At 36.9% G+C, this 26,148-nt stretch overlaps 2 protein-coding genes across 2 annotated transcripts; both read left to right on the forward strand.

Moving 5' to 3' along the window:
* Nucleotides 1-861: 861 nt before the first annotated feature.
* On the forward strand, nt 862-4,677 carry LOC127414657 (charged multivesicular body protein 4c). The gene is made up of 5 exons (XM_051652856.1): nt 862-1,171; nt 1,802-1,979; nt 2,066-2,180; nt 2,957-3,083; nt 3,228-4,677. The coding sequence occupies exons 1-5, from the start codon at nt 988-990 to the stop codon at nt 3,290-3,292; spliced, it is 669 nt and encodes a 222-aa protein (XP_051508816.1). The 5' UTR covers nt 862-987; the 3' UTR covers nt 3,293-4,677.
* Nucleotides 4,678-9,089: 4,412 nt separating this feature from the next.
* LOC127414649 (eukaryotic translation initiation factor 2 subunit 2-like) lies at nt 9,090-25,357 on the forward strand. Its single transcript, XM_051652846.1, has 9 exons — nt 9,090-9,718; nt 9,896-10,073; nt 14,864-14,964; nt 15,082-15,214; nt 15,899-15,993; nt 16,109-16,257; nt 22,041-22,097; nt 22,185-22,270; nt 23,686-25,357. Exons 1-9 carry the CDS (start codon nt 9,704-9,706, stop codon nt 23,859-23,861), a joined length of 990 nt encoding a protein of 329 aa, XP_051508806.1. The 5' UTR covers nt 9,090-9,703; the 3' UTR covers nt 23,862-25,357.
* The last annotated feature ends 791 nt before the right edge of the window (nt 25,358-26,148 follow it).

The raw sequence follows: 26,148 nt of genomic DNA on the forward strand, positions 1-26,148 counted from the left end.
CATGGCCACATAAACTGCGTTCTCCGGGAGAAACCTATGTGTGTTAAACCGCTTCCTCTTAATCCCTTAAACGGTGTAAGGAAATCGGAAATTAAGGAAATTCTCCTTTACATGATTTTTTTATTTTTAAAAATTGTGTGGGTAACAGACCTACAGACCAAAATTGCACATGTTGTCAGCCATTGACTGTGTCTTGTGAGACACAAAGTTTTATTCCTGCAGGGGGCGCTTGATGCTCTCAAAACACAATCCTCCATGCATCCACATTTAAATCTCTTAAAAATTAAGTGTTTTTTATCCCTTTGGAGACATTTTACACTGAATAGTTATTTTAAATAAAAACTGATAATTGCAAGGATTCATACCAGATGGAATGGATATCAGCCTCAGCATTATCTATAAAAACATCCTCATCCAGTAATAATAGAGGACTGTGATTGGCCCATTCTGGCAAGAGCAAAGAAAAGTAATGGGTACTATGTGAAACTGCCATCTAGCTAGAGGGGGATTGCCCAACACTAGTTGGGTGGTACCAACTCGTACAAGGCAGGGGTGACGCCAAATTTTTTTTTCTTTTTTCTTTTTTTTTTTCTGATCATGACAGACTCACAGTGTCTGTCTTTAAAGGTGCTGTAAGTGATTTTTACACACACACACACAAAATTGCCTCCACATGACGTTTTGATTTAGCTCAATTAGAACAACATTTTATTAAGTATTTCCCAATCTCAAATTTTAACACTTCCCAATTACTACTAAATAAATGTTACTTTTTAGCCATATTCCAATACTATTTAATAAGACTCTCCAGCTATATGGAGCGAAGATAGGTGTCCAGACTATGACGAATTCCATGACGTCATCGGGTCTGAAGGCGGAAGTAAGACAAACAACAGAACACGGAACAGTGGTGGACGTTCTTGTTTAGTGTCTAGAAACAAACAGTCTCAGGAGGATTTTTTTGGGTTTCCCGTACTTTAAAACAAGATGTCCGTATTCGGCAAATTGTTCGGCGGTGGCGGGAAAGGCAACAAAGGCCCAAGCCCACAAGAAGCGATCCAGAAACTCCGCGAGACAGAGGAGATGTTAACGAAGAAACAAGAGTACTTAGAGCAAAAGATTGAAGCTGAACTATCGACAGCAAAGAAAAACGGCACGAAAAACAAACGAGGTATGTATTTAAAGATAAACATACGAGTTATAGGGATGGTTTGCGTCTGATTTGCTCTTCTATAACTTTTAAAAGAAGACGATTCCCCTCTCTCGCCCTACCTGTCGTCGATTTCGGTGGGGTGTTAGTTAGGAAGCTACACCCATGAGTTTCCTACCTTAAACTGAGACATATTCATTAATTGACCGATTATAAGACCTCTGTCTAATAAAAAGAGCGTTGGTAGAGAAAATGTAACTTTCAGGCCTGCTGTCAAAGAATTGTTTTCAAGTGTTTTGGGTGACTGAATGTCATATCACTTAGTTACGTCTATTAGTGTCATGTGGTCTGTTGTGAAAGAACAGCCATTGACAGGAACCATGAACTACATCAAATGTATTGTTTGTCCATTTTAAACATCCCACGACATGGGCCGCCCATTTCTTGTTTGGATATGATTTCGTTGATCAAGTATTTACAGTTTAAAACCGAAAGTAAATTTATTTATTTCCATTTTGACAGTCCACATGTCTTGGGAAGGCAATGACATCTTCTGTATTTAGAGTTTACAAGTTTTTTGTATTAACAGTTTAACCTTTCTTAAAATGTATTTCTGTGTATGTTTCTCCACAAGTATGTTGCCTTTTTAAGCTGCTTTACAGGCCCTGAAAAGAAAGAAGCGATATGAGAAGCAACTTGCTCAGATAGATGGCACTCTCTCCACCATTGAGTTCCAGCGAGAAGCATTAGAAAATGCTAATACAAACACAGAAGTGCTTAAGAACATGGGCTTTGCAGCCAAGGCCATGAAGACAGCCCATGAAAATATGTAAGATATCTGAAATGTCACATTGAATGCAATTGGTAGTGACCAAATATTCCGAAGTTTATTTTCCTGATTGACTTTCTTTTCAGGGATATAGACAAAGTGGATGACCTCATGCAAGACATCACAGAACAGCAAGAGTTGGCACAGGAGATTTCTGATGCTATTTCACGGCCTGTCGGTTTTGGAGAAGAATTTGATGAGGTAAATCTAGTCAAAAGGAACAAACTTATACTGAGTACAATTTTTAGATATTTATATGCATACTTCTACCAAACTAATCACAATGTTTAGATGTGGACCTTTTCTTGGATGTTTCCGTAAACAGCAATGTGCCATACATTCTCTACAAAAACAGTTATTATGGATGTTGTGACTTTCACTATCCTGAACAATAGAAGTCGACCGATAGTGGATTTTGCTGATACCGATAACTTAGGTGGTGGAAAAGACAGATAACCAATTAATCGGCCGATAGTATTTTTCAATCATAATCCCAATAATAATAAGAAAAAAGGATGACAGGGTGCATAACATGGAACTTTTACCACTAAACAAGCCTGAAACACACCAGGGACTTTTCTTTTTAAATGGTGTAGACTTGGCTCCGTTACAATGTTCCATATTTAATATGTACCAAATTAAGCTTTTTATAGCCCATATAATATTATTATTATTATGATTATTATTATTATTATTATTATTATTATTATTCACAATATGAAGTTGGAGAAACAATGTATGTGCTGACGAGGGATGTTTCTATATAGTCACATTTTTCTTTGCATGCCCTCGCTTCAATTTAAAAAACATCATTTTCAGAGGAACACCGAGAAATAAAAAAAAATTATTGACAGCTATCGGCATAGTTTTTTGGCAGTAACCGATAGTTCCAAAAAGCAACTATCGGCACAGATTAATCAGTAAAACCGATATATTAGTCTACCTCTACTGAACAGTATCATTCTTGTCCTTTCTAGGAAGAGCTTGAGGCTGAATTGGAGGAGTTGGAACAGGAGGAGATGGATAAGAACATGCTGGAAATCAGTGGCACAGGGGATCTCCCTCTGCCCAGTGTGCCTTCAAACCCATTACCCAAAAAAACAGGTGTAAATTCTTTCTATGCTTTCCAGTACATACCAACATGTGATTAGATTTAGTTTTGTTGTAAAATTAAAAGATTTAAAAGATTGGCTGGCTATTGTTAAACAAGTCATACTCCTGTAACCTTCTGTCTTTGTGTTTTTTCAGCCCACAAAAAGAGAGAAGAAGAGGATGAGGATGATATGGAAGATCTTAAAGCATGGGCAATGTGAACTTGCCCCAATCAGACAGACTCTCATTGCTCACTATGGTTGGCTTGAATGGGCAAACCTGAGCACCTTCAGAGGGTTAACACTACGAAAAAATTTTTTTGAATAACATTAGCTCTTGCATTATGGCTAAAATAAGTCCAGACAAGAGTTACAAATGACAATGGATATGAAGCAGGTTTTCAAAGTTAATCAGACAATACAAATCTGATGACATAAAGACACATGAGAAGAACCTTAAATGTTTTGCCATGATTATTCAGATAATGGATTGGTGTCTCTAATTTTCACTTATTTGATAGGAGAGTTCATTTGAATTCTCTACTTTTCAAAAACGAGTCATTTTGTTTTGTCATAAGCATGTTGCCGATACACAACGCGTTTTACATCATTTACATGCTCTATTTCTCAACCGAGTGACCTTTCTCATCTGCTAAATTAAATAGATTTGGTACTTGTTGTTTACTTCAATCTTTGATCTCAGTGTGTTTTGTTAAATTAACATAATTCAGCACTTCCAATTGCATAAACTTTTTTACCATTTGTTGACAGTGACATATTACAGTTTAGTAACAAAACAAAAAAGTATTAGAATAAATTATGTTAGCTATTGCTCCATGAAAACAAATCCTCTTTGACTGCCCTTCATGAGTTATGTGTTGTTGTTTTCAAATATTTGCAAAAAATGACCCATTTAATTGCAGGTCTTGCCCATTATGCCCATTCCTGGCCTAATACATTAATGTGCTTAGGGTTTTGTCTGACAGTAGATGGTTGTAATTATTGAAATATACAAAATAAACATTATTACTTTGTTTTTTTTTCCTTCTTTGGAAGCATAAACCTTTTGCTGTATGCTGTATCTATTCAGGTTGAGATGTAAGTGGGATTTGTGTACATTTGTATGTTTGAAAATTTTCAGATGGCTTATTTGAAAGAACATTAAACTTTTGGATTCCTTTGCTCTGGTGGTGTTAGTTTTTCTCTGGTAAAGATAATATCCTAGTTCTTAAAAAATTATAATAATAATAATAATAATATATCTCCAATAAAGTAACTTGTCTTGATTCATGCACTCTAGGAATATGAACATTTGTGCTATGTGCCTTAATAATTGACATGCTTCTGTAACTTGAGTGGCATGTCTTTAAATGACAGACTGAGTGTAATGCCTGATAGTTGACAAGGGAGATTCATGGAAATATGGGGCAAGGCATGATGTATGTTTTGTATATTTTCTTTTCACTGTCATGCCTGTATATTCCTTGTAAAATAAGTAAAAATAAAAATGTTTTTTTTATTTTATTTTATTATTATTTCCCCCTCTTATTTGAGTGGTTTTGGGGTGGGCTAATAATTTTCAATAAAGCATACTGCAGTTGACTTTTCCCTTTTGTTCAGTTGTTTGCTGTTTTCAATTGATGACTTAAACATAATTTAATAATTATAATTAATTAATTAATTATAGGCACATAATAGGAATATTATAAGTTTAAACTCAAATTAAAATATATGAGAACAATGTAACACATATGTGAAATGTATTTCATAGAAGAGATCGTTTAACTTCAGCGCTTCGAGTACACCTGACGCTGATGTCACGGACAGTCGCATGATAATAGGCACGTTAGAGATGAGCGAGTTCTGCGCAGTACGGAAGTCCGGAGAGCTTTTTATTTGTGGACACGTAACGTGTACAGACGACATAACATGTGTTCGCGTTATTGCGCCTACATACGTCTATGTATTGTCCAATGGCGAGCCCGAAAACTTGCATAAAATTGATTAACCATGTGATGGTGACCTAATCATCTACGTATGTCACTAATTAATAATGTGTATGAAGATGACGTGCCGTCATGCGTGACGTCATTTCCTCTTTCCATATATGCCAGCGCTATCAAAAGTCATGTGATGATGACGGGGCGTTAAGAACAAGATAAAGGACGACTTTTAAAATACATAGTGGAAATATGGCTTTACGAAATTTCATGAATAATTGCAAACGCATTTTGCAAGAATGCGCTCACTTGTGTATGTATAAAATTACGCAGTGCAATTCTTACATTATTTATTAGATTATGGTAGCATTGAATTGAGTCCGCATTTGTAACATTCATTTTTAATTGCATCCATTCACGTTTAAATCAATAAGCGTCCTATAAAACTCGAAACGATCCAGCATGAAAATGACTGAAAATGAATTCATCACAGTTCCTTGAGCTTGTGAAGAAGAATCTCTCCACTGGACTTTATCTTAACTTCCAAAACTATAATTCCACTAGATGACACAGGTGTGGACCATTTTAAACGGCGTATGCAGGACCATACGGTTCCGTTTTTTATTTTGTTTATTTATTTATTTTATTTTGCTGCGTTAGCAAATAGTTTTTACTACCTAGTATTTATTTAGCTGTTATGCCCATAAAATAAATCGTACATATTTGCTTGTTATAATAGGCCTATTGAGTCTCAAAAATAATTATTAATATGAGTAGCCTATACTTGCATCTGTGTAAATATCAGTAATTAACCATTTATTCATCTGGAATTTTTTGTATGGAGTGGGAACATTTACAGTTGGTAGTAGATAACTGCAATTTAATAAAATATGTTGTCTTGAATGCAGGGGTTAAATTGAGATTTTAGAGGTGGGGAACCTTAATAGTGTGACTGCTGTTATAACATCCATTCAATTAAAAATATGTGCGTCTTAATATGTATATATTTATAGGCCTGTGTATGGTATTTCATTTATATATGTTTTTTTTCTCTCAGATGAATCTCTTTGGGATTATGTTATATAATTTATCATATATATCATTTTTTAAATTGAGAAAATAGTTATTTGATTTACATTAAATGACAAAAATAAATGTTTAATAATGATATTAGATGTATTTTATAAAAATTAGATGACAGCTGGGACAAGTTTATCTTCTTCTTGCCCGAGGTAAGGTGTCACCTTGCCTTTGAACATGCTAAACTATCCAATTATTTCACAATTTAAAAGTAAATGCACATTTTATGGGGTGTACAGCTTTGAAATAATCTAAGCAAAATTGCTATTGCATATTGATCTCAGAAATGGGTGAGCAGTTGATTCTTACTGCAGTTCGTTCACCCTCCGGCTATGACTTGGAAATATATAGAAAGACTTTATCAAAGACAACAAAGCCGGTATATTTGTCAAATTTTAGCATGTTTTTGTTTAAGGTGGTTTGAAGTGTCAGTTTTTGCAGTGATGCCTCATAAATGATTACAGACCATGGAACTACAAAGACTAAACTTTGAGTAAGATTTTAGTCACCTATCGGTTTCAAACATCTCAATTTAATATTCATTAAGTTAATAAGAAGAAATGAATAAAAAATGTCAATAAAAACATCAGCAATAAACAGAAATGAACAGGAGTGAACAGTCAACAAGACTAGAATAACATTTAGAAAATTCTGAACATTCAGTGAACTGAACAATAACTCAACAACAAATGAATTATTAATAAAAATCATGAGCACTCACATGAGATAAAGATTCCAGTCATATTAGTAACCTTATAAAAGCTAACTCAACTTTAAACATATTTATAATTGCAATGCCTATTTTATTTTATTTATTTATTTTTTATTATTATGTTTACTAAAGCTTAATTCATGTCAACTATAGTTTGTTATAACAAGTCTATGACTTGGTTGCCTTAAAATTCATTACAATTATGATCTATATTCTTTAACATACGTTAACATGACAAAGCCCTCTATCTAGCTATTCTGGCATGACTGGTGTGACAAATAAACCATCATAACAATAAAAGAGCACATTAACATTCATGTTTATTTTAAGTTTACAACAGAACAATTTACTGCATTCTCTGGCTAAGACACAAAGCATATATGTATAGTCTATTGGCTTTAGTTTTGTGAGAGCCAAATGCTTGAAAATGTCCCCACAAATATAGTGAAACGTCAAAATATTTGAGATTGCCATACAACAGCAATCTTTATGACAATTTATTGGATTACCTCAAATCATGTGTATTTCAACGTCTTGGGTACCTGATGTTTGGAGCATAAGAAGCCCCATAAGTACAGCAAAAGCATATGTGACATCCTTTAAATCACTCAGAAATATCTCTTTGAAAATCAATGTCACATCAGTGATCTGCTTTAGGAGATGGTTTGCAGCATTCCCTTCTGTAACCCAGGATTCCCATTCCTTTAACCACCTTTTTGTCATCAGTTGGCTATTCAGAAAAAAAGGAAATTATTTTTAAACATAACACATTACATTCCAAAGCATTTTGGTGAACAACAAATCATTTACAGACAGAGTTGAGTACACACATCAGTGAGTGTTAGTGAATCAGCCATAGTGTGGATATTTAATTTACATTTTTATTTTTTCATTAATTTAAAAAATACATACAAAATGTATTTTAAATTGAAGCTCTTTAGCTTTATATTCTATATGATATAATAACATATAATAATAATCATTTACTCACCCTGTTGGTTATCGTCTGATTTACAACTCAAGTGAATAAGTAGGCCTGCTAGTGCTGTCAAGGTCATTCTCATTATTAACTGAAAATCGTGAAATCTTTACTAGACTAGACACGTTGTCAGATTCATGAAATAGTCATTGTTTTGAGTCGACTCTTTTTAATGAATCTCTTAATACAGTTCAGCTCTGGGTGCGTTTCACAAAGCATCTGAACTGAGCTCTTGAAAATCATAATAGATCTACAGGCGCTCTGGCACTCCTGCAGGACAACAACAAAATTACACATAAATATAATATAGTTAGAATGCTTACACTCTATGTGCGACTTTAATTAAATGAATCTTTATATTTTGAATTTATAATCTAAATATATATAAATTAATTTATATCACATTGAATTTAATTAATATCACTAAATAATATCAAATAATTTATATCTAATCTAATAATTTAATTAAAATCTAATTATAAGTATTAAATAATATTTAATACATGAAAGAATATAAAATGAATGAATAAATAAATAATAGAAAATACATACAGACAGTAGCCTACACTGTACTTATAGTTAGTACAAGCAAAGTGTTGTGGTGATAGCTGCAGACAACTGTGCAAATGAAATTCTGAGAGATTATAGTCTATATCAATGAGTGGTTGCCGTGTTAGTTTGTCAGATTATCATCTCACACCTCTGACCCTCACCGTGCACACAATGTAAAACAATGTGTTGTCAAGTAGCCCATCAAACGTGGTTCACGTCGTAACATTTAAATTAACCAGTTTTATCCTGACTATATTTGAATTCACCAACAAACAGAATTTTTAAAGATTACATATGGTAGATATATCTCAACAGCCTGTTGCCACTTTTGATTAAATATAATACATATGAAAAATACACAATATTTAAACAAAATCTACAATATATTATCCATATTAAGTAATATAAACGAACATACACTCGGTATACGTTACGCCTAAAGATGTTGATCAGCGGCAGGTGCATGCCGGTTTTCTTTCTTTCTTTAAATGCTTTATTTAGTAACAAATCACACAATAATCAAATACAAAATAGCAATAACAATAATTGCAAGAAAATCAGTAAAAAATAAATAAATAACATAATACAAATAGATAAATAAAATAAACAATAAAATAATACAAAAAATAAGAACTATATACATAGGGGTATTGAAATCAAATCCATATCTCTAATTGCTAAATAAACACAAAAAACCTTAAAAATGATAATATTTCAAGGTTTTACAACAATCGATAGTCTTTTTTGCTGGCAGCTGCATGCCGGTTAGAAATCTGTCCGACTTGCTGTGATGTCATGGTGACGTATGCCAAAAAAGTCTCGTGAGAGCGAGGCACGCGCAGTTAAGTTTTTCCTGCTGCAAACTGCAATCATATGGGCTGCGTGCCATTTCAAATTTTATCCGCTTCCCTTGCAAACTTCACTCCGTCTCATGGACTCGGATGTACGTCACTGCTTACATTGTGCGAGTGTCCACTACTGGCGGAAGACGTGCAATGGGTTTAACTTTAACCACCTTTAAACACCTTTAACCCTTGATCACTTGGAGCATGTTCGGACGGTCAGAATCAAGGGGTTGAAGGTCTGTCAATAGAAACTTCCCTCGATCACTGAACGAAGTGGAACAGACTTCAAAATGGAGGCAGAGATTCCCCCGAGGGGAAGTGCTTAGGGGGGAGTTAGCGAGTGGATGTTTAAAGTGAAGTGGAACACATTCCCGGAGCGTGAAAAAGCTCTGGTGTCGTGATCATGATGTAACGTTTAAGCACGCATGCGCGCTAAACTATCCTGTGCTGATGCAAGAAGATATGTGAAGAGAAGCTGTGTGATCGAGATTAAACAGACCGAAACCATTTTTGGACAAAGCCATCATGTCAGAAGACGAGGTATTGTGGCCTTTTATTATCATATTTTGTCATTATTCAAAGTCGAGGGGAAATATTGAGTCATGCGACTCAAGTCATTATTCATTGCTCGCAATAGACAATTTAACTTAGCATTTTTTCCTTTGACAAAGTGAGTAATGTTTGAACAAATGAGCATGATGCATTATTTGCCCTCAGATTTTATTCGACCCTACAACAACAAAGAAGAAAAAGAAGAAGAAGAAGCCCTTTATGCTGGATGAGGATGGAGATGGTCTTGGAGAAGAGGTGCAACAGACTGAAAGGCGTGAAATTGAGCCTGAAGCAGCAGAGGAGCGAGAAATGGAGCCTGAAGATGATGAAGTCAAGAAAAGAGGTGAGAAGAGTGTGTTGTGATCACGAGTGTTTGTCTTTATTTCCAAAAACATGATGTTGTTTGCTGTTCTCTTGTAGATTTGTGCCATGGGGTTACTCAAATTCTTTTCTGGCAAGATATAAAATGTATTTAAATGGGAACCTTACAGCTGCATACAGTATTTTTTTTCCACATATAAAAATTTTTCCTCCTAAAGAACATAATAGTAATTTTAAAACATATTTATAAAACCATGGCCACTCACATGAGATGAAGACTCCAGTCATATCAGTAACTTTATAAAAGCTGTTTTAATCTACATGGAGAGGGTCCCCTCATGGGGGTGGCCATGTTAGAATCACATGACCAGCTGAATACTTCTATCTTTTTGCGCCCATGAAGAGTGAGATGCAACTCTAAGGTTCATTCCAAACGAAAGATATATATATATATATATTTTTTTTTTTTTTTTTCCAGAAAGGGTCCTTCCACAACACTGTTAGCGAAGGGTACATTCCTACAGTAATGTCATGCTCCCTTCAGAAAGTCCTTTGGAGTGAGTAGGGCATATGGATAATCCCTTTTGAATGGAATTCGCCCTTAATCTCAGTAATCGCCCTGTAATTGGACATTTTCACTCATGGATTAATTAAATCATGGTGAATAGTAAATTTCTACAATAGCGTCGGTAACTGAAAACTATTGCATTTGAATGATGCTGCATCCAGGCCCCTAGGTGTAATTCCAAGATGACATACTGTATTAAAAAAATACTTTGTGCACCTTTAAAAATTGTACGCTCAAGAGCAAACTAGTTAATGCCCTGCATCCGAAACTGCATACTGTCACTGTATGTACTGTATTTGATAATGGATGCACTTCTTGGCCTGTAAAACAGTATGTACTTTAGGAATACAGTGCATCCGGAAAGTATTCACAGCGCTTCACTTTTTCCACATTTTGTTATGTTACAGCCTTATTCCAAAATTGATTAAATTCATTTTTTTCCTCAAAATTCTACAAACAATACCCCATAATGACAAGGTGAATGAAGTTTGTTTGAAATATTTGCAAATTTATAAAAAATAATGTACATAAGTATTCACAGCCTTTGCTCAATACTTTGTTGAAGCACCTTTGGCACCAATTACAGCCTCAAGTCTTTTTGAGTATGATGCTACAAGCTTGGCACACCTATTGTTGGGCAGTTTCTCCCATTCTTCTTTGCAGGACCTCTCAAGCGCCATCAGGTTGGATGGGGAGCGTCGGTGCACAGCCATTTTCAGATCTCTCCAGAGATGTTCAATCGGATTCAAGTCTGGGCTCTGGCTGGGCCACTCAAGGACATTCGCAGAGTTGTCCCGTAGCCACTCCTTTGTTATCTTGGCTGTGTGCTTAGGGTCGTTGTCCTGTTGGAAGATGAACCTTTGCCCCAGTCTGAGGTCCAGAGCGCTCTGGAGCAGGTTTTCATCAAGGATGTCTCTGTACATTGCTGCATTCATCTTTCCCTCGATCCTGACTAGTCTCCCAGTTCCTGCCGCTGAAAAACATCCCCACAGCATGATGCTGCCACCACCATGCTTCACTGTAGGAATGGTATTGGCCAGGTGATGAGCGGTGCCTGGTTTCCTCCAGACATGACGCTTGCCATTCAGGCCAAAGAGTTCAATCTTTGTTTCTCATGGTCTGAGAGTCCTTCAGGTGCCTTTTGGCAAACTGCAGGCGGGCTGTCATGTGCCTTTTACTGAGGAGTGGCTTCCGTCTGGCCACTCTACCATACAGGCCTGATTGGTGGAGTGCTGCAGAGATGGTTGTCCTTCTGGAAGGTTCTCCTCTCTCCACAGAGAAATGCTGGAGCTCTGTCAGAGTGACCATCAGGTTCTTGGTCACCTCCCTGACTAAGGCCCTTCTCCCCCAATCGCTCAGTTTGGCCAGGCGGCCAGCTCTAGGAAGAGTCCTGGTGGTTCCAGACTTCTTCCATTTACGGATGATGGAGGCCACTGTGCTCATTGGGACCTTCAATTCTGCAGACATTTTTCTGTACCCTTCCCCAGATCTGTGCCTCAATACAATCCTGTCTCGGAGGTCTACAGACAATTCCTTGGACTTCATGGCTTGGTTTCAAATCAAATCAAATCACTTTTATTGTCACACAGCCATATACACAAGTGCAATGGGGTGTGAAATTCTTGGGTGCAGTTCTGATCAACATAGCAGTCGTGACAGTGATGAGACATATACAATTTACAATAACATCAGATTAACACAACACAATTTAAAGTCTAATATACACATAATTACACACAACACAAGATACAAATAATAACATACACTGTACAGTATACAATACACACAATATAGATACACATTATTCAATAAAAAAAGTATATATAGTATATATAGAATGTACAGTAGGTTGTATTGTACTGTATTGACATTCAGGCTGTCGGTTGATAGTAAGTTGTTAAGAGAGAATATAATAATAATATAAATTATGACAGTCTGGTGTGAGATATAAGAGTAATAAAGTGCAGTGCTGATGTATTTTGATCGTGGGAGATCAAGAGTTCAAAAGTCTGATTGCTTGGGGGAAGAAGCTATCATGAAGTCGGCCGGTGCGGGTCCTGATGCTGCGATACTGCCTGCCTGATGGTAGCAGTGAGAACAGCCCATGGCTCAGGTGGCTGGAGTCTCTGATGATCCTCCGAGCTTTTTTCACACACCGCCTGGTATATATTTCCTGGAGGGAGGGAAGCTCACCTCCGATGATGTGTCTGGCAGTTCGCACCACACTTTGCAGGGCTTTGCGGTTGTGGGCTGTGCTGTTGCCATACCAGGCGGAGATGCAGCCAGTCAGGATGCTCTCTACAGTGCAGGTGTAGAACCGTGTGAGGATATGGCGGTTCATTCCAAACTTCCTCAGCCATCTCAGGAAGAAGAGGCACTGATGAGCCTTCTTCACAATGACTTCAGTGTGGATGGATCATGTGAGTTCCTCAGTGATGTGGACACCCAGGAACTTGAAGCTGCTGACTCTCTCCACTGGTGCTCCATTGATGGTGATGGGACTGTGTTCTCTGTCTTTTCTCCTGAAGTCCACCACAAGCTCCTTTGTCTTACTGACATTGAGGGAGAGGTTGTGCTCCTGACACCAGTGTGTCAAAGTGTGCACCTCCTCTCTGTAGGCTGTTTCATCATTGTCAGTGATCAGACCTACCACCGTCGTATCATCAGCAAACTTAATGATGGCGTTGGAGCTATGTGTTGCCACACAGTCATGTGTGTACAAGGAATACAAGAGTGGGCTGAGAACACAGCCCTGTGGGGCTCCAGTGTTGAGGGTCAATGATGAGGAGATGTTGCTGCCTATTCTAACCACCTGGCGTCTGCTTGACAGGAAGTCCAGGATCCAGCTGCACAGCGAGCTGTTTAAGCCCAGAGCCCGGAGTTTCTCATCTAGCTTGGAGGGCACTATGGTGTTGAATGCTGAGCTGTAGTCTACAAACAGCATTCTCACATAAGTGTTCTTTTTTTTCCAGGTGGGAGAGAGCAGTGTGTAGTGTAGATGCAATGGCATCATCAGTGGAGTGGTTGTTGCGGTAAGCAAACTGCAATGGGTCCAGTGAGGGAGGCAGCACAGAGCAGATGTAATCTCTGATTAGTCTCTCAAAGCATTTGCTGATGATGGGGGTCAGAGCAACAGGACGCCAGTCATTTAAGCAAGTGATTTTTGATTGCTTTGGAACAGGCACAATGGTGGACGTTTTAAAGCATGTGGAGACTAAAGACAAAGAGAGGGAAAGGTTGAAAATGTCCGTAAAAACACCAGCCAGCTGGTTCGCGCACGCTCTGATGACATGGCCCGGAATGCCGTCTGGACACGCGGCTTTGCGGATATTCACCCGTTGGAAGGATCTGGTTACATCCGCTAGCATGATTAGGGGGTTACATCAGAGCATGTCAGTGCTCTGACATGTTAACTGTGGGACCTTATATAGACAGGCGTGTGCCTTTCCAAATCATGTCCAATCAACTGAATTTACCACAGGTGGACAATTTTGAGTGTCATGGCAAAGGCTGTGAATACTTATGTACGTGATTTTTTTTTTCGTTTTTTTTTTTTAATAAATTTGCAAAGATTTCAAACAAACTTCTTTCATGTTGTCATTATGGGGTATTGTTTGTAGAATTTTGAGGAAAATAATGAATTTAATCCATTTTGGAATAAGGCTGTAACATAACAAAATGTGGAAAAAGTGAAGCGCTGTGAATACTTTCCGGATGCATTGTACATGTGAGTAGTATGAATAGATTTCAGACATCATCCGGGGACCTGGGTATTGACCTGTGGCCCAAATATATGACGTAAGAACAAGAACCGCGAAAATAATCCACTCTGGTTTTGTTAAACAAGCACCATTTGAGCATAAGAAACAATTTTCTTGGTATGTATAGCACTTACATTTGAGAGGAGCCATCCGACTCACAGTTCACTGCTGTTCTTTTAAATCCAGTGTTTTGAACATTGAGGGATTATGGGATTGTAAAGTGTCCAGTTGATCCGCATTTCAGAATCTCACCGGAAATAGTAAAACATCCAGGTATTTCTCGCTTACTGCTTCATGATTATTGAGGATTCTGACATACTACTCCATTGGCATACTGTTTTTGGCATGCTATATAGTAGGGGAGGATGAATATTTTCAGACCCAGCGATTGTATGTGGTTACGTGAATGAGTATTACTATAACGTTTTAGGATTAGACTTTGGCACTTATTGAATGTATATTTCTCTTCAACTCTCTTCACAGAGCCTTCGGATGATTTAGATGATCTGAACTTCTTTAATCAGAAGAAAAAGAAGAAGAAACCAAAGAAAGTGTTTGACAATGACATTGAAGAGGGCATGAAGGTTAGTAATTGTTTATCAAGAAACTGTACAAATGAGCATTACTAGTTTTCTGATTATTCATGATGCAAGACACTTGTAACATTTTGCTTTCCTGTTTTACATCGCAATGGTGACCAGGAGCTGAAAATTGAGGGAGACCAGCAGGAAATGGTTGAGGATGATGATATGGACCTGATGCTGCCAGCTAAGAAAAAGAAAGCAAAAAAAGTGGAATTTGTTGAGGAATGTGACGCTGTGGAAAAGGATGATGGTATGGAGATTCACTTCATTTATTTGATGTTTAGAGTGTACAGCTATATGCATGTTATGCTGGGGGTAAAAGTATTTACCAGAAATAAAAGTTGTGACCATAAATATATTTAGCAAGAAGTGGCATCTACACTAATTTTGTACTGTAAATTCACTTACAGCAGTGTTTCTTGAACATAATTTCAAAGGGGCCATAGAATAATTTTTAAATGTATAAAATCTGATTAGTATGGCATATAAGTATCTTTATATTTCGACATATATTTCAATAAAAGAAAATGCAGCAGAATTAAAAGATATGACCGAAAATGTTGTGGAGCAAGTGGTGGGACAGTTAACACGGGTGGTTAACCATTTACAAATTTTGCTGTACAACTAGACAAGTCAGCTAATGTTAGTATTGAATCATACTTGGTCGCATTTGTTCATTTCATGCACATTAATTAAATCAATAACTGTTGCGTTTATGCAGGCAATGCTGTTTTGTTTGACAGCAAAATATTTAAATCCCCAAACCTGATTTTCACTGTTTAAACATAAGCACAAGGTAATTCAATTAGTTTTTAAGTAGCTTTTTAACTAGATTAACTAACTGTAGCAAGTTTCTGCAAGTTAATGAAAATAATTCTACCAGCAATGATGAAATACTTTATCATCTGCATTCTTCACGTATGATTTACTACAGTCATCGATGATGATAAAAACACAGATGGAATCATGTTCAGCTCACAGTTGGGCCCAGCATGGGCAGGGTCAGAGAGAGACTACACGTATGATGAGGTAAACACACACTGTTTGTGAACATCCTCTTCTACCTCATATAGGTACATGTATAAACATATGAAGTTTTGCTTCAGCCTGGATTGCCATTATGTCTGTGCTCATCTCTTTGCAGTTGTTGAGCCGGGTGTTTAACATCATGAGGGAGAAGAACCCTGATATGGTTGCCGGTGAGAAGAGGAAGTTTGTGATGAAGCCTCCTCAGGTGGTCCGAGTTGGGACCAAGAAAACATCTTTTGTCAACTTCACTGACATTTGCAAACTGTGAGTGCAAAGATATAGCAAATTGTAGGTTGCAGAGGAAAAATAGGAATAGTTACACTCTACGGTGCCGGGTACTGCACGAAACCCATCTACTTGGTGGTAGCTCGTGAAAGGAACAGTGGGACGCTCCTTCCCTCCGTAGTGCTAGGGTCTTCTCCTTGGGCAAGAGAGAATAACCTTTGAGCCTCCCTCATGAGGGTTACAACTTTGTTGATTATACCTTTTGCACATGCCTTCTCCATCTAGATGTGGTAATACCATCCTTCATCTCTCTGTAAGGATCCAGAGTAAAATAGATCCTCAGTACCCCAATGCTGATCGCAAGGAGCGATAAAAAAGTGGCGACTTGTTTGTCGTAAGTTGCGACCCGTGTCGGTGGAGGCAGAGATCCTGGTGCCTGAGAAATACGGTTTGCTGCGGCTGCCACTATTTCAACACTGTACTTTGGCTCATACTTCACCTAGATGGGAGGTTGGAATGGCTCACTCCAATCAATCAGCTGGTCAAGACATGCTCTGAGAGTTCTGTGATAGCTCAACAACTGCTAACTTCCCAGAGTGAGATGAAGACTCCAGTCATCCCAAGTAAGCGTTGGCTAAGGGTCAATCGAGTGGATAGAGCAGCTTACAATCTGCTCTACCTGCTCGAGTGTATCATTCTTATAGCCCTGATGCATATTCTGCTGGAATTCCGTGCCGCAGTGCACCCCTTTTTTGGGGGGCTCCAAGGTGGGTGGGGAATAAGAATGATGAAACAAAAAACTTAAAATATGGCTTCAAAACACACTTCCAAAAAGCGGTTTTTAGACTTGGAAACAGACTGTATTTCAGAGAGTAAATGCCAAAATAGTGAAGAGTGGACAAGGTTTATAATCCTCGAAGCAGCACTAAACTCACTAAACTTTCTCCATTTGCTATACACAAGGGTATCACAGGAATAACAGGAACAGTGAAAGAAGTAAAAAAGTTATGATCTGGACAAATTCTAGTGGAATGCTGTAAAAAGGCAAATGCAGAGAATTTACTACGAGCCACGCTACTCGCTGGAGTTCAGAGTAAGGCATCACCTCATCCAACATTAAACTACAGCAAAGGAGTGATCCGCACCAAAGAATTGGATGATGTAAATGAAGATGAAATTACCTGTGAGCTCAAACCCCAAGGAGTAGTAAATGTGAAAGGAATAATAATCAAAAGAGAGGACCGAGTTATCAAAACTGGTACATACATCCTCACTTTTAATAAGCCTCTTCCCCCAGAAAGAATTCAAATCGGATATCTCCGTGTCACAGTGGATTTATTCGTGCCCAATCCATTACGATGTTTTAAATGTCAAAACTGTTTGACCCATATGGACATGGGTCAAACAGTTGCAAAAATAAAAGCATCTGTTGCAAGTGTGGTGAAGACCACAACATGGAGAGCTGCCAAAAATCACCAAAATGCTGTACTTGTACAGGAGACCATTCGGCTGCATCAAAAGAATGTCCTACATGGATCAAGGAGAAGGAAATACAGAGAATCAGATGCACAAAGAAGATCAGCTACCCCGAGGCAAGGAAAATGGTAGACGCTGTCCCTTCTTTTACACAGAGTAAAACATATGCCTCTCTTGTCAAGAAATCTGTGAAGACCACGGAATGCCAGACAGACATCACCTGGATGCACAAAGATAAACCTCAAAATGTAAACAGCTATAAATCTCTCCCAAGGACCAAGAATACAGGAACCCAAAGTGAATCTACCTGAATCAATACTCAGTCTAATCAGAACTCAATAGAAAATCAAAATACAAATAGAAATACAAGAAGATTGAGTTGTTCGCAAGCAAAAGATGAAATAGCAAAGACAAAACAAACCAAAGATGTCGAAATGAAAGAAAGGGATAGTCGGAATAGAAGTTCATCCCCAAAAGGAAAAATCGGGAAATATTCCTATTTTTCCTACGCGAGAATGGAAAATATTTGTTTCCAATGGAATTGTCGTGGACTGCAACGCCTAGCTACAATTCTCATCCCCCTTGGTTTTTGTCTTCAGGAGACAAAACTACCACCAGATTTTACCTTCTCTTTTAAAAGTTTTAAAATTTTAAATACTTTTGGTCCTACTAATAGACAGACTTCTGGTGGTACAGCCATTTTAATCAGAAACAATGTGATTCATAGTCGCATCAATGTGAACAGTAATTTACAGGTAACAGCAGTGCGTTTGACCCTGCAGAGAACCATTACAATATGTTCCATATACATTCCTCAATCTTACTGTAACACAAGGACCTGGATGGCCTAGTAGCCCAACTTCTTTCTCCATATATACTTATGGGAGACTTTAATTGTCACAACACTCTATGGGGAAATACCCATTGTGACACCAAGGGGAAGAGGATAGAAGAATTCCTAGACAATCACGCCATATGTCTTCTAAATGATTGATCCAACACTTACCTACACCCAGGGCACGGAACATACTCGGCAATTGACCTAACAATTTGCGAACCCAAATTATTTTGAGACTTTTCATGGAAAGTATGGCAGGACCTATGTGGTAGTGACCACTTTCCATTAATATTAACCCTAAAGGAAGAGAAGAAACTCTAAGAATACCAAGATGGCAGTTTAAAAAAGTAAACTGGTATCCTTTTCAAATGCTATGCTATGAAAGGTTTAATGAAGTCTCTGAAGATGATCCAGATGCTATTAAACAGTTCACCAGCACATTCCAAAAACATCATCAAACACAAAATGCAAACGGATGCCATGGTTTGATGATAAATGCAAGACAGCTATAAAAGAACAGAAGAAAGCTGAAAGATTATTCTTCAGAAGGCCAACAAATGAAAATCTTGTTAAGGTTAAAATAAGTAGGGCACAAGTTCGAAGAATGATAAATTAAGCTAAAAGGAAAAGTAGGAGACAATTTGTATCTGGTCTGACATCAAGTACCTCAACAAGAAAGGTCTGGAATCTGATTCAAAAGATGAAGGGCAGGAATGATGGAGCTCAAATTCAGCACATCAGATATCAAGACTCTGTAACTTCAAAACAAGAAATTGCAAATACCCTGGCTAACTTCAAAACAAGAAATTGCAAATACCCTGGCAGAAAATTTTGAAAAGAACTCCTCCATTGAGAATTGCCTTAATGCCTTCCAAGGTTTGATGAAAAGAAAGGTATAAATTTATCTAATAATAACGAACCCTATAATCAAATGTTCACAATGGAAGAATTGACACGAGCTATAAACAGAGGACATGATGTGGCAGTTGGACCAGATAATATACACTATCAGTTTTTAAAAAATGTACCTCACATTATCCTGTCTCTACTGTTAAAACTTTTTAACTCTATTTGGATATCAGGGAATATTCCACTCTCTTGGAAAGAAGCGATAATCTTTCCCATCCCAAAAACAGGAAAAGATCATAATGACCCCAACAATTACCGCCCAACAGCCCTGACAAGTTGCTTATGCAAAACCATGGAGTGAATGTTTAATGAAAATCTAGTATGGATCCTGGAATCGCAACATCTCATAAGTAAAGTTCAGTGTGACTTCAGAAAAGGGAGAAGTACTGTAGATCACCTCATCAGCCTTGAAAGCTACATAAGAGATGCTTTCATCAGAAAAGAACTTTTTTGACTTGGAGAAAGCTTATGACACCACTTGGAAGTTCGGTATTTTAAAGGATTTATATCGACTTGGTTTTAGAGGACACACCCATTTTTATTGCTAATTTTCTATCAAACAGACATTTTAAAGTCAGAGTAGGTAATACCCTATCTGACCCTCATAAACGAGCTAGGAGTACCACAAGGATGCATTTTATCAGTTACTCTTTTCAGTATCAAAATCAATGGCATTGCAAAACCCATCGGGATTTACAAAATCTCAAAGTAGATCTGAGCCTACTGGAACAGACACACTTCTAAAATTCCCCCCTGGAACTTAAAAAAACCAAGAAACAAAAAATCTGAAACCCACCAAAATGACTTTCAACAACAACTTTTCATTAGAGAAATATTTCCATCACATATCCCTATATATACAGATGGATAAAAATCTGAGGATCATATATCATCTGCATTTGTGATCAACCATAAAAAAAAAAAAAGGAATATCCATCCCCAATCACAGCTAAATTTTTACAGCAGAGGCAAACGCTATCATCTTAGCACTGGACTTCATAAAGATTATGCAACAGAGAAACTTTCTGATAATTTCAGGTTCAAAATCATGTCTTCAAGCAATGTCATTTCTAAAAAATGATCTCCCAGTGCTTGTAAAGATTCTATGCAAATTGCTGGATCTGGAGGACCAAAATATCTGTATCAATATCAATATCTGCTTCTGCTGGGTACCTGGACACTGTGGAATCCCAGGAAATGAGGAAGCAGACACTGCTGCAAAAGAGGCTTTATTAGCAGATTTCAAAAAGTGTCCAATACTTCCCACTGACCTAAAATCCATAATAAATTAATATATAAAAAACAAATGGCAAACTGAGTGGGATCAATGCACCATGAACAAACTCCATGAAATCAGCCCTACTTTTGGCAAAAGAAGTTCCTCTCTGTTTTCAAATCGCTGGGACCAGATCGTCTACACCCGCTGTTGAATAGGTCACTCCAGGATGACACACGTTTTTAATATTAGGAGAAGATTCACCAACATGTACCTTCTGCCAGAATCCATTATCCCTGAAACATGTTTTATTAGACTGTACTGGTCTTAACCCCGTGAGAAACCTTTTTTTATTCAGTCAGCAATCTGGAAGAAATTTTTAACAAAGTCAAACCGAACGCAATTTTAGAGTTTTTAGGAAAAATAGATTTTAAAAACCTTTTATAGAATTCCTCACACATTTCTTGCCATGGAAACAGCCATAGAAGCTGGCATGGCGTTAACAAACAAACAAACAAAACACTCTACAGTGTAGTGAAATATAACAGATATTATAGATTGTATTATGTGAATGTAATCAATGATTTCTCAAGTCTTATTTATTGGCCTAGTGGCTTATTAATATCTTGGTCAATGACGTGATGCTTTTTTTTTTTTTTCCTGGAACTTTTAAGTTATTCAAAAATAAATTCAAAATGCAATTCACACAAACAATAACTTGAATACACCTCTTCTACAATTAACATGTTTTAAATTGCTGAGTTAAGTAACTGAGCTTAAAGTAAAAAACAAATGGCATGTGGTGTAACTGTCCAGAGAAATAAAAAATAAAATAAAAAACCGTAAAATAGTCTTATTAAAAGCTGAAATTCTTATGGCATGATTATTGCAGAATAAAATATTTAATGTATTTCTTAAAAAAAAAAAGTAGTGCCACAGTTTTGTGTTATTTATTTATTTTTTTTAATATTGAAAAACATTTGTGTAACATGTAGGTTGCCATTTGGTTGTCACATGAAAAAAACAAAAAAACAAATAGGACATCTTTAGACCCTCAAGACGGTGTGTTCTGGTCATATGGAGTAACTCTTAGTAAACGTCATGATATTCTTGACTCAAAAATTCATGATATTTGTAAAAACAACATTTTTACCTTGAAAACGTATTAATTGAAATTGAGTTGCTTACACTAATGTATTCAAAGTTAAGGAAATATTTAAATATCATTTTACTTGATTGTTATACAGCATGATATTTTTTTAAGGTCATCAAACTAAACTAGGTTTTTAAAAGATTTATCATTTTTCTTACCTCTAACAACCTTTTTTGTCAATGACCTATCCACTCTGTTGTTCAGTTTACCATATGGTTGCTCATTTACAGGTTGCATCGACAGCCCAAACATCTTTTGGCGTTCCTGTTAGCTGAGTTAGGAACGAGGTAAGCTTTTAATTGCAGTCCTTAAATTCTAAGGTGGAAAAGTGGTGTTACTTTCTTGTAACACAAATGATGTGTTCCCTTTTCTAGTGGTTCTATAGATGGAAACAACCAGCTTGTGATCAGAGGACGTTTTCAACAGAAACAAATAGAGAATGTTTTGAGAAGATATATAAGTAAGTCAAAGGTTTATAATGGGATATGTTTTTTTTTGTTTGTTTGTTTTTTTTTAATACCAATACTACTTGCTGGTGTATGTGGGTAGTTGACATGAAATGCTTTTGGTTGTTATATTATGCAGTTATGCATTTATACTATGCATTAATAGTTATTTTTACAAGTATGCATGCAGCTTTTATGAACTAATAACAATTTAGAGACTACATGGAATATTTGTACTTTTAAGCATTAATTTGTCACACTGACTGCAGGGCCATTTAAAATGCACTTGTGAAGGCAATTTGTGAGAACAGAATGTAATCTTCACTGACCTAAACTTGAATATTACTAACATGCTTGCTGCAGTATGTGATAGACCATTTCAAGGACGTTAACAAAACAAAGGAATTGGAACACTACTGCGCATGTCTGGCAGCATTTCCGGTAGCAGAATTTTTATAATCCAGAACTGTCAAAAAATGACTAGCGCATACTTTTAGAGTCTAACTAAAACAGAACAAATGAGAAATTTGCAATAACTGAAAATAAACAACACATTTTCTCAAAGAACATCAAACGTTTACATAAAGTGAGTTGTCCAAAGTGTTGCTGATACTGAGCGCATCTACGCGAGAGAGGCGATGAAACTATCATAGTTTAGATGGTCACAATTATTTCGAGAATATTGGATCGCTCCTGTTATAATCAATGAAAATGTGACTTGCAGACAAGGTAAGGGTTTTCTTTTTCATTATAAAAATCTTTCCTTTTGTATGTCTTTCTGTGTGTTGCTTCTATACTGCTCCTGCTACTCTGAGAACTTGGCAGTCCAATACTGCAGATGTTGTTGACTTTTGTATGACAAATTACTTGTTAGGTTCCTCATTTCGCTTTGGATAAAAGCATCTGCTAAATGACTGTAATTGTAAATGACTTGTGCAGCTTCATTCATTGTAAAGTGAGCGATCTATAGTCAATACTTCATACTATAAAACTTGCTTATAGTTGGCAAAAATGTTGTTTACCTACCAGAGATAAGATGTGTGCTACAGTTGTTGGTACTGCACGTATCCATCCAGCATTCTCGCTTCACTGCAGTGGTACATGCGCCCATTTGTGGTCGCTTTTTCGGAAATGTATACACTTTAATTTTTATCCAGGAAGCATCCAGCCACTGAATAACATGGTCCACATTTTAATAATGACATTCTATTACAATCATATTAATGTTATTCATTTTAAAGTCACTATGAATGAAGTGCCTCCAGCTGTTGTTTCGAATGAGTTTGACAACTAGCCGGAAATGTTCAAGGAACAAAGACGTAATTTCCTTAAACAGACGAATAGCCCTTGAATTGGTCTATATTGACATCTCAATGGTCAACCGTGTATCTGCTGTTGACAATATACATTTTCTCTTTGTGTTTCACAGAGGAATATGTGACTTGTCATACCTGCCGCTCACCAGATACAATCCTGCAGAAGGACACGCGTCTCTATTTCCTTCAGTGTGAAACCTGTCACTCCCGTTGCTCTGTAGCGAGCATCAAGACTGGCTTCCAGGCTGTCACCGGCAAAAGAGCCCAGCTTCGAGCCAAAGCCAGCTAATATGACCACCCTGTTCTGGCCTCTTAACCAACATGAATGCTCTGCCCCTCTGGTTGGCAACTAAAGCCACAATCCATCATTGCTGCTCTCCTCTGAAGCAGGGTGGACTGGTCTGTGGAAGATTTCGAACTGGTGTAATTTTTGTTGATACATTTTTGACATGAAACTAGAGGGCTGTAGCAAACAGACTGCTTGGTCTGTTTATCAACTTACCTCCTTCCTCCAGAAATATTATGCATTTTATGTTTTTTTTTTTTTTTTTTTTTTTCATTAATTAGGCATATTGTATAACCTGAGCAGATTACTGTTTATTTGTGTAAATATTATTCTCGGTAGCACTTATTTTTCAGAGAAAAATGCAAGAATGTTATTAGATGATAAATGGACAACAATTTCCTTTTATTTATTTATATATATTAAAAAAAAAAGAAGAGAAAAAAAGTATTTTCAAAGATCTCCAAGTCTCTTAAATTATTTTTTGTAGGACAGTCATTGCACGGCCTCTGTGACATGAAAAAGAGGTTGGATCTCAGTCTCGCAGCGTGTTTGGAGATTCAACCAGCAGAAGTGTGACTTTGGATCTCCTCTAAATAATAAAAAACGAAAACACTGTTTTTATAAAAACATTTTTAAAAAAAATACAGAAAAAGTACAAATTATGTTGTTTGCTTTGGTAGAACATTAGGCAGCAGATGTTTGAGTGTGTTCAACAGTGCTTAGATTGAAACAAAGGCTTTTTGTTGGCATATTTTAAAGAGTTTACTAATATATATATATATATATTAGTGCAGTTATCAGGGTTCCCACGTGTCCTGGAAAACCTGTAATTTTGCTTCGCAGTTTTCAAGTCATGGAAAACTTATGGAAGAAATTAGAAAAATACCTAAATGTCCTGGAAAATTATTTATCCTGAAAAATATTTTATTATAATAAAACTGTTTGACTGTTGCTTACAAGGGGTTTTCTTGCATGCACAAAATGATAGGTGTCAAATACACAAATTTGTGTAGTTTTATCAGAACAGGAGTCATGAACAAACGAGTCCACGCGAGAAATTGAGTCCCCATCTGACATAGCGATTCAGTTGGCTCATAGAATTTCAATAGGTACTCTATTCACTGCCTGACTAGATATCCTACACAATCCCTTTATGATGAATGTCTACATAACTTTTGTAAATACAACATATAATGACTTTCATATGTTACACATAATTCTACATAACCAAAGCTATAGATTGTGACATTAAAAATGTCTTGTTCTGTGTTTTTCAGTTAGCTTACAATTCGCAAGCTATCCGCTTCAGAATTACTGAACCGCAATGTTACAAAATATGACATATTTACACACCTTAATCTTGTATGCACGCCAGCAATTATGAGGGGGGAAAAGTGTCCTGAGAAGATTTGTGTATGTTTAAGAACATTTTGGTAAAACCAACTTTCCTAAAACGTCTTGAATGCATTAATGTTTTTTAATTAAAAATGTTCATTATGTATGTGATGCCAGTCAAGTTATTTTCATATGTAGAGTGCTATAGGTTTTTAATCAGGTATTACAAACAGTTACCCCCTGGGGGACTCGTTTCATCATGACAGGCAACAGCACATTTTGAAACGACTTCAGCGGGTCACGAACGAAGCGCAGTCGTGTACGTTCTCTGCACATCTGCAGTCATCTCTGCTTTAATCTGAAGAAAGTGTTGAAGTATTAAAATTAATTCATACACCGAGGCGGTCTTCACACCTAAGCATGTGAATTAATTTTCAATAATTCAACCCGGAGTCCGCTTATACTGCAGTTACCACATGTAGGGCCCTATGATTTCCGCGATGTGGAAAACGTGGCTGGAATCACTAAATACAGTCATAAAAATGGCATCAGCTATAAAATGTGGAAAGAGAATTAGATTTATCTGGGATGAAGATTAATGTTTTGAATGCACAATAAATCAAATTAAAATCTCAATATGTCATATTGTGATTATTAAACCACAAAAGGCGGAAATTAAATATAGTCTGCATGTGCTGTGCTCCTCAAAGTGAACGTGTGAAGCTGGCCCTCATACACTGAAAATACAGAGTCATGAGTGTCTGGCGCTCTATGTGTGAACGGCCTCTAAACATCCGTTCACAGATGTGAGAAACTTCCGGTTTCTCTGGGCTCACTGGGCCCCGGTCAGTTTGTAGACCTCTAGAGTGTTGCTGTACAGTTAAAAATTATAAATCATTATTTAATCACCCTCATGCCAAACCAGATGTGTATGACTTTCTTTTTTCTGCTGAAC

The sequence above is a fragment of the Myxocyprinus asiaticus genome, chromosome 24, assembly GCF_019703515.2.
Source record: "Myxocyprinus asiaticus isolate MX2 ecotype Aquarium Trade chromosome 24, UBuf_Myxa_2, whole genome shotgun sequence".
NCBI classification, from domain to species: Eukaryota; Metazoa; Chordata; class Actinopteri; order Cypriniformes; family Catostomidae; genus Myxocyprinus; species Myxocyprinus asiaticus.

What these genes read in the sequence shown, in the direction of transcription:
- LOC127414657 (XM_051652856.1), top strand. Translation starts at nt 988, where the DNA reads ATGTCCGTATTCGGCAAATTGTTCGGCGGTGGCGGGAAAGGCAACAAA. An exon ending in AAGACAGCCCATGAAAATAT is followed by an intron (nt 1,980 to 2,065) that starts GTAAGATATCTG and finishes CTTTCTTTTCAG; the next exon opens with GGATATAGACAAAGTGGATG. An exon ending in CCCATTACCCAAAAAAACAG is followed by an intron (nt 3,084 to 3,227) that starts GTGTAAATTCTT and finishes GTGTTTTTTCAG; the next exon opens with CCCACAAAAAGAGAGAAGAA.
- LOC127414649 (XM_051652846.1), top strand. An exon ending in CGCTGTGGAAAAGGATGATG is followed by an intron (nt 15,215 to 15,898) that starts GTATGGAGATTC and finishes GATTTACTACAG; the next exon opens with TCATCGATGATGATAAAAAC. An exon ending in GAGACTACACGTATGATGAG is followed by an intron (nt 15,994 to 16,108) that starts GTAAACACACAC and finishes ATCTCTTTGCAG; the next exon opens with TTGTTGAGCCGGGTGTTTAA.